This window comes from Colletes gigas, unplaced genomic scaffold (genome assembly GCF_013123115.1).
Source record: "Colletes gigas isolate AHSC1104 unplaced genomic scaffold, ASM1312311v1 Colletes_gigas_Sc00075, whole genome shotgun sequence".
Lineage (NCBI taxonomy): Eukaryota > Metazoa > Arthropoda > Insecta > Hymenoptera > Colletidae > Colletes > Colletes gigas.
The window spans coordinates 174,213-183,254 of record NW_025106704.1 but is presented as its reverse complement, the minus strand read 5'-3'; the positions used below and the strand labels follow the sequence as shown (position 1 = coordinate 183,254).

The 9,042-nt window shown below is 29.6% G+C and overlaps 1 protein-coding gene across 3 annotated transcripts; it reads right to left on the bottom strand.

The window, feature by feature from the left end:
* Positions 1-8,911, bottom strand: LOC122403797 (maternal protein exuperantia). Of its 3 annotated transcripts, none has more exons than XM_043407532.1 (6): positions 8,741-8,911; positions 3,507-3,804; positions 3,159-3,440; positions 2,473-2,671; positions 2,162-2,304; positions 1-360 (listed from the first exon to the last, which is right to left on the bottom strand). In XM_043407532.1, the coding sequence occupies exons 2-6, from the start codon at positions 3,786-3,788 to the stop codon at positions 82-84; spliced, it is 1,185 nt and encodes a 394-aa protein (XP_043263467.1). In that variant the 5' UTR covers positions 3,789-3,804; positions 8,741-8,911; the 3' UTR covers positions 1-81. The 3 variants fall into 3 exon arrangements, with proteins under 3 accessions (XP_043263467.1, XP_043263468.1, XP_043263466.1); XM_043407533.1 differs by having other exon boundaries at positions 8,633-8,753; XM_043407531.1 differs by lacking the exon at positions 8,741-8,911 and adding an exon at positions 6,270-6,426 and having other exon boundaries at positions 2-360.
* Between the last annotated feature and the right edge of the window lie 131 nt (positions 8,912-9,042).

Genomic DNA, 9,042 nt, shown 5'->3' with positions numbered 1-9,042 from the left:
GTAAAAATAAACGGAATGACTTTTCTTTGTTTAATTAGTTTGGATCTAATTAATTAAAAGGTACTGGAGGGATTAATCACATCATTTTTCGGCTATCATTGCACTAATTTTGGCCTCTGCTTTTCTTTTTAAAGTAGAATCTCGACTTTCTTGGTCAGAATCGTAATTGTTATTGTTTTCCTTGTCGTCAATAATTCTCGAATTATTCGAATCTTGGGATAAACTTGACCTTGGTTTTTTGTCGGAATCAAAGTGACCTTCAAGTACTATAAGCAAATCCTCCATTTTCTTATCTTCTGTTATTAGTTTCTCTTTGAGCAATTTTTCTAGGCCTTCTCTCTTTCCATTGATCCAAGCTTCCTAGAAATTAATAATTTTTATTTAGTATTTAATAACGTTTTCAGCAATTTAATAATTTATTTTTGAGGGTTTGCAAAATTTAATAAGAAAAAAATGTTTTTATTGAGGGTTTGTAATTTATAGCAATAAAAATTGAAATTTCTTTTCAAAACTGAAGATTGTGGATAAACAAATTGATAGGTTAAGTTTTTTCAACGTTATTAATAAATAATTGAAGGATTTTGGTGAAATGAAATTGATTTGAAGCATCTCCATATACATATAATGAGAATTAAGGTTTCTAAGATTGTTTTTATAGTTTGTAACATTTCAATCTTTATATATTTTACAATAATTCAATCTTATTAAGAACATTTTTTAATTTATGGTATATAAAATTAGAATTTTTTGGGGTACGTATTGTTCAGATACTATTGGCGATGAATTATTAATAATAAATTGTTTTGTACTAATTTAAAATAATTTATTTCCGCATTCTTTCAAAATTAAAGATTATGGGTAAACCATTTTAATTAGTTATTTATCATTTTTTAGTGAATTAATAGTTTATTTTTGGAAATCCGCAGAGTTTAATGGCATTAAAAGTATTATTTTATGAAATGAACAATTGTTTTTTGTTAACAAAGTTTTTTAATTTGCAGTTTTATATTAAATTTTAAAAATATTGATTAATTGTGAAAGTGCATAAATTAAATGATTTTGATGGAAAGAAATGAATTGATGATGCGGTACATCATTATTTACTTAAATTTCAAAAGGCAAGAGACAAAGATTTTCTACATATTATTTTACAAGAAAAAATTTTGTATTAAATTGTAGAAAAATTATATAAGACCTACATATACCTCCGAATATTTTATATTGGATTTCCAATCATTATTTTATCAACTAATACACAAAATATAACATTTTTTGCAAATATTGTCTGTTAGAAAATTTACAATTAGTAGTATAAAATTCTAAATAAATTCTCCTAAAGCCCCACACCTAGACAAATTTTCTGCAACCAATGTTCAATCACATTAAAAAAAGAAAATACTAATTTAGTATCCTAGTATCCAAATCTCTTCTTCGATTTAATTTCTGTAGAGCTTGCAGTTAAATAATTGCGAAGACAAATACATATGTAAATTTCTGATCACAATAAAATATTATAAGAATTTCTCATTATATTAAAAAAAGTACTAATTTAATATTTTACTATCCTCTAAAATAGTCGTGTGAAACTCGTATGTGAACACGAGCCAACAAATACAGTTTCGGGGAATCTGTTAGTCTCAGTCAAAAAAAGGTCTCTTAAAATTTGTTATTCATTTTTAAACAAATTTATTTAAATTTCATTTAAATTTTACTTCTTTTTTCTTTCTGTTTACATTTACACAAACTATGAAGTTATGCATGAAAAAATACATTGGTTATAGGTATTACTATCAAATGTCATAACAAGGTTAGAAATTAGAGAAAGTAGGAAAATTAATATTTTTCATTTACTAATAACTTGGTATCTTTTGACAGAAATTAATTAATACAGATGTTAAATGCTCACTTGTTAATCTCGCTCTGTACAAAGTGTTATTAGTCTTTAAAAGAGAAAATAATTATTTGCATATGTATGAATTACCGAATATAAAAGTTTCAATAAAATCAATTTTAAGCTTCTGGCCGAGGGCCGCATTTTAAGATCTGACGGGCCGTGTGTTTGATACCACTGCTCTAAACCTTTTCTTTAATTTAATTTCTGTAAAGATTGCGATTAAATATCAATAGAAGAGAATTATTACTTATTATAAATTATACTAACTTGCAATTGGGAATATTCAATTCCTGCTTCGGCCAGTAGTCTTCTTAAAGGACTAGCATGTTGACGTTCCCGTCGATTTAATCGAAATAGGACTCCGAAAATGGGCCTCAAATTATTCTGCCTTTCAAATACTATTTTCAATTCTAAAACAAATCCAACATATTTAAAATTACCAATCTTTAAATATTATTTTAGAATAAAAAAAAATTGTATTAATGTTATAGAAAAATTATACAAGGACTAAACGAATCTCAAAATATTGTACATTTCATTTTTAAATCATTTAATTAATAATAATATAATTTATTTACCTGCATATTCTTGTTCTTCGATTTCTACTGGTTGAACAAATTCACTAATAAATTCTATTATAGTACTTTTTGTGCCACTGTCGCCACCATCGCCACTTCCGTTTCCGTCGCTTCCAGTCACAGTTTCCAAAGAATTTAAATGATGAATTATTTCCAAAGCCAAACAGGCTCTGTCTTTTGCATTATCTAGTTCCTTTTCCTTTTAAACAATCCCCAAATAAATTAACTTTCCTTGCAAATATATAGTTTCTCGAAGAAAATTTTCACTCTTAAATTGGAAAATTTTTTATATTTAAATAGAAATATTATTAAAAATAAATTTTCTAGATGTCAAATTATAAAGTTTGCAGTTTTGTCGATTAAAGAAGCATTTAAAATAATTATGAAATTAATCCAAAAAATTGAAATTTAACTTATTTTGTATTAAATTGATAAATGGACTTCATACTAATTTAATAAACAATTTTAACGGGGTTTCACAAATATTCCACGATATTATTTTCATTTAAAAGTTTTTCAATTTTCCAAGTAATTTCAAATTCAAAACACGAATTGAAAACGAAGAAATTACATTGAAAATCTTAATAAAAGTTAATTTTCCCGGGAAAAATAAAGTTTGCAATTTCCTTGGACAAGAAATATTTCGCACTGACTAGCACATTATAGTTAAAATTGAAAGTTCTTACTTGATTCAGTAAAACACGAGACAAAGTCCTCAAAGAAAATGCTCTAATCGAATTTTCGCATTTTATTTTGGCAACATTGAATCCATTGACGAATCCTTTTACGGTGTGTTTAAATCTTTCCAGAAGATTATATTTTTTCAAGGATTCTATCAGCATTGCCGGAATAACTTTCCTCGGTTCGTGATAAATTAAAATAATTCCATTTTTTTCGTCATTTTTAATTGATTCCAGCCAGTTTAAAAATTCTGTCAAAGAGGAAATCTCGCTTTTCGTCTTCAAAACCTGAAAATTAACCATAATTTAGTATTGGAAATATTTAATTTTAGTTGGAATTAATTTGTTAATGACCTTGTTGGTTTTCATGTCCTTCAAAACTCGAAATTTCCCGATAGTTACGACTTTCATGTTGTGTCTTTTCATAGCTGGTGGATTTAGGTTCTTGTACGGCATTACGTATCGGGAATAGGATGAATTAGGCGTGTAGCCGGCTATCTGACAGATTTCATCTATTACTTTTTTGCCGGTTGTGTCCATATCCCAACCTACTAGTTGGTAGTCACCTGGAGTTAGAGGAAAGGAGGGTTTGGGTTTTGGGGCTTGTGCAACCTCTGTCACCGTTGAAGACACCATTTTAGATGGTTGAAATCTGGAAATAATAAGGCGAATATTTTTAGCGAGGAAGTTTTGTTTATTTCGGGATAATTAATATTGACGATTACGATCGCATAAATTAAAAAATGTTTAATCTATACAGGGTGTTCGGCCACACCTGGGAAAAATTTTAATGGGGCATTCCACAGGCCAGAATACGACAAAAATCAAGAAAACCAATTTGTTGATGGAGGCTTCGTTAAAAAGTTATTAATGTTTAAAGTTCCACCCGTACTGAATTTTTTTCTCGAAAATGCGCAGGATTTCGGGGTTATGTCTACTCACCAAAAATGATTGTAATTGACCCCCGCAACCGAAAATAATTTTACCAGAACGATTTGAAAATTTTTTTTCGTCGTCAAATTTCACACCTCGAATTTTTTTCTAGAAAGTGGTTAGGATTTCGGGGGTATGTCTATTCACCAAAAGTAATTGTAATTGACTCTCGCAACCGGAAATAATTTTTCAAAAACGATTTGAAATTTTTTTTGTCGAAAAATTTAGGCACCTAATTAGATTTTCGGTAAGGAATTTTTTTTCTCGAAAGTGCCTAGGATTTCGGGGGTATGTGTAATGACCAAAAATGATTGTAATTGACCCCCCAAACGAAAATAATTTTTCCAGAACGATTTGAAATTTTTTAATTTAATTTGTTAATAACTTTTTAACGAAGCCTCCATCAACAAATTGGTATTCTTGATTTTCGTCTTATTTTGGCCTCTAGAATCTCCCATTAAAGTTTTTCCCAGGGGTGGCCGAACACCCTGTACATTTTATAAACGTTGGTAGTCGTACATTCCAAAAAATTTAAATATAAATACTCTATCAAATGATTCTACGATCAATTATCGTTGTGTAAATTCCAAAACTTCGAATCTAAATATTCGAAATGAATCTATACATGGCTGTAGTCACATAAATTTCAAATCTTCAAATCTATTTTTACGAATGATTATTCTGTAATCCATTATAGTAACCTAAATTTCGAAGTTTTGAATTTAAATGTAACACAATTTACAATGTAACTATGATCGATTATGGTCACGTAAATTCCGAAGTTTCGAATCTCAATGTAAATATACTAAGCCAATCATTCTATAAATCAGCGTTTCTCAACGTATGGTTCGCGTTAAATTTGTAATGGTCCGCAAACACAAAAAATTTTTTTAAGAGGGTTCGTGGTAGACAAAACGTTAAGAACCGCTGTTATAAACGATTACAATTATCCAAGTTCCTAAAGCAAACATTCCACAAATTTTTCATAAATTAAATAAAATTATTATAACCAACAATTTTGAAATTAAATTAACGAAATAATTATGGTCACGTAAATTCAAAAAATTCAAATGTAAATATTCTATAAACGATTGTAGTCGCGTCAATTCCAAAGAATCTAAATATAAGTATCGAATGATTGAAAGAGCGATTATAGTTCCATAAATTCCGAAACTTGTAATCTAAATATTCCAAATAATTCTATAAACGATTATGGTCGTATAAATGTCAAAGAGTCTTAATATAAATATTCCATCGAGTGATCTTGATTGCGTAAATTCTGAAACTTCGAATGTAAATATTCTATGAACAATTGTGGTCGAATCTAAATATTGTACTGAATATCTTACGAATTATCGCGTGAATTCCATGTTTCGAATTTAAATATTCCAAAACAACTTTAAATTTAATAAACGATTAAGATCGCATGAATTTCAAAGCATCGAATTTAAACATTCTATAAACGATTATGATTGTTCTATAATTTTAAATGTAAACGTGCCACATAATTTTATACAGGATTATATTGGCGTAAATATCGAAGAATTTAAATATAAATATTTTATTAAACAATTCTATAAACGATTACAATCCCGTAAATTCCAAAGCATCGAATTTAAATATTCTAGAAACGATTATAATATACATAAATTCCAAACTTCTAAACCCAAAACATTCAGCCCAATATTTGTAACGAACTTTTTGTTCAAGGGCAAGATATTTCGGTACGCCCGGTAGAGATTACGTTTGCGCCGCAGCAAGGTCGGCCTTGAATTCAATACAAAACAATCTTCAAACAAAGAAACGTCTGCAAGCCGTATCTAATAATATCGCCTATCTCACCACAATTACCCACACAATTATTCACACACAGTTCCCAACATTATAAAAACTTAATAAAATAAAAATCAAATTCACAACGTATATAAACCAAATTAAACAACATTAAACACACGAAAAACAATACCAAATCTCAAAAAACGTAAATTTCTCATTTATCGGATCAACAAGGACAAATAATAAACCTAATCTACCAATTATCTGTAATTATGTGAGGTAAATCGACCAATAAGAAGCGACAGATCGAACCGTGTCACGTATGCAAATCAGATCATCCCACGTGGTTTTTCAAGCCTAATTTCTCATAATTAGGTTATTAATTATTGTTTTATGAAGATTACTTACAGATATCCGTGGATCTAGAGTTTATTTTTCACTGAATTGTTGGTAGAATTGGGGAAATAGAGGATGGAAGGTTGAAGGATACTTGGAAACTGCTGGAACACGATTCATTTGAACACACGTGTGAGATTGGCAGTAGACTGCCCGCTAAGAGGAGCTGCGCATGCGCGTTTCGAGGTTAGAGGTCACGTGGGATGCAGCGCGTGCGCGGTTGAGGGTTAAGGTCATGTGAATGGTGGGGAATGGTTAGTAGAAGGGACGATGACAGTCAAGGGTCTACGTTTGAGGAAACAAAGTAAGGTGAACCAAAAGTGATTAGTGGATTGTTGATATTGGTTATTAATTATTGTTTTTAGATGATTTTTGAGGTATTTTAAGAGTGTATTTATTATTTTAAAATGTTCTTAATGATGTCGATTAAGACGTTTACCTTAGGGTTTAATTTAGCATCAAAGATTTTGTCGTAGGAATGAATACTACATATATCGAGAAGTGGAGATCGATGTTATTAATTATTATTTCATTTTCTACCATTCGATACTACAATGAATGTCTTAAAAAATTTTTTTGGTTATAGAAACGAATATTTTCCAATAGTTGACCATCGATTAATTGTTAATTCATCTTCCAGTCGATACTTTAATGAAATACCTATTATTTTATAGTAGAATTAATGTTTATTGATTAAGAAAATTCATAAATACTCGGGTTTGATTTATGTAAGGATTTTTATGAAAGATTTTAAGTTTAATGTTTCGTTTGAACGAATGACGTACCAATTACTGGTTATTGATATTATTGTTGTTATAAACTTTTCCTATATTTTAGGAGTATATTTATTATTTTAGAATATCCTTAATGACGTTGATTAAAAAACTTAACCTTAGTTATTATTAAAAACATTTAGGAATAATTATATTGAAGTATTAAAGCACCGAATGGGAAAAATAATTTGTAGTTGATATTGTAATCGATGGCCAAGTATTGATATTATTAATTTAAAAATAAAATAAATACCCAGTATCGAATAGGAAAATATAGAAAATTTATTCGTAGATGCAAAAGAAGAAAATTAATAATTAATTATTCCCAAGAAATTTCCTCGAATCAGCTCGTTAGAAAACCGGTTTCTAAACTGCATTAGATCGTTTTTATTTATGGCAACTTTTATGGCGCATCCGCATAAACTTCCATTTTGCACGTTGCACTCTGGAAAATTGCCGTCGATGGCGATATAAATTAGCTGCGAACCTTATCTCTTTCCTTATCATTGTTTATTCTTGTTTAGAGTGCTATACGCTGATAAATCAAATGGGTCATTCCGTTTGCCATAATTTCCTCGTCTCGAATTTATCAACTATATATTTATTATATTTACCAACAATTTTTATTATTTGATAAAACAAGTTGTTCCCTATTTTATCATTGTTTATTCTTGTTTAGAGCGCTATACGCTGATAAATCAAATGGGTCATTCCGTTTGCCATAATTTCCTCGTCTCGAATTTATCAACTATATATTTACTATATTTACCAACAATTTTTATTATTTGATAAAACAAGTTTTTCCCTATTTTAGAATAAAACAAAAAAATTTCCACTATTATAATTTGAAAAATATAATTTTTCCCGAAGTTTAGATTAGGAAAACATTGTTTAGAACAATTAGGTTCTTTTTTTTTTATACTATTTTTCTTATCATAGTTGGTAATTTTATCACTCGCTGACAATACTAATTAAAACTTCTGCGTTTACGATAAATATGTGATAATTCATATAGCGGTTTCTCTTTTCCTGGTATCGTAGTTCCTATTTTATTAATAACGTTTCTATTTTACAATCTGCTTACGCCTTTCTTTATAATTCTAGATAAATTAATTGGCGAATATTTATCAAATTATTTCAGTATTATTGCTTTTTAAATTTTATAAAAAATGGCGTCGTCGACAAAGTAACTGTTTCAAAAAATTAAAGCAGAAAAGAACACGCCGTAACAATTCTATCAACATTTTAGCAGCAACTATAATAAATCCCCACGTGTCTATTAGAAAATTAGCTAAAAATAATGGTATTAATAGAGTTTGTCTATGAATTAATGACATTTCTTATTGAAAAATTAATGACATTTTCTCAGATAGCTTCCCATGGTTTGGTTAAACGTGGAAAAAATGGGAAGAAAAGGAGACAGCTGGACCCCTCCCAAGGTCACTGAAAAATATCCAATTTCTGGAAATTGTCTCACAGTTGGAATACCATTGAAAATTTTGTAAAACCAAGATTGAAAATTTAATTGTAAAAAAATTGAAAAGACATTGAAAAAATTGGGAGTTCCACGCGAAGGAAGGCCGAAATGATGGAAAAACTTACGGGCCAAAATCTTCGAAGGAGTATAGCACCAGCCTTGATTTCCCAATCACGATTATTCTCGCGCAGGATTAGTAGAGTAAAAACGATTATGTTGACTGGAAAAAGTACCTCGACTTTAGTGGACGCCCGTGAAACGCAGCCAGGAAAATATGGTGGCTTCGACAGTCCGTTGTCTTTTGTTTGTTTCCGGTTTTTTAACCTTCGCTCTTATGTTTCTTTCCCTTGTCTTTGCTGCCCGACAGAGGCCACCGTCAGCCATCGTCGACTTGGTTCGTCGATACAATAAAATGCGATACAGATAATCTAAGATTACTAGCGTCAAGTGTCTTGATATCCCAGAGATAATGCAACCGGACGATAACACTGCAATTCGATCACTTGCTATAGTAATTCTCTACCTTTGTTCCAAG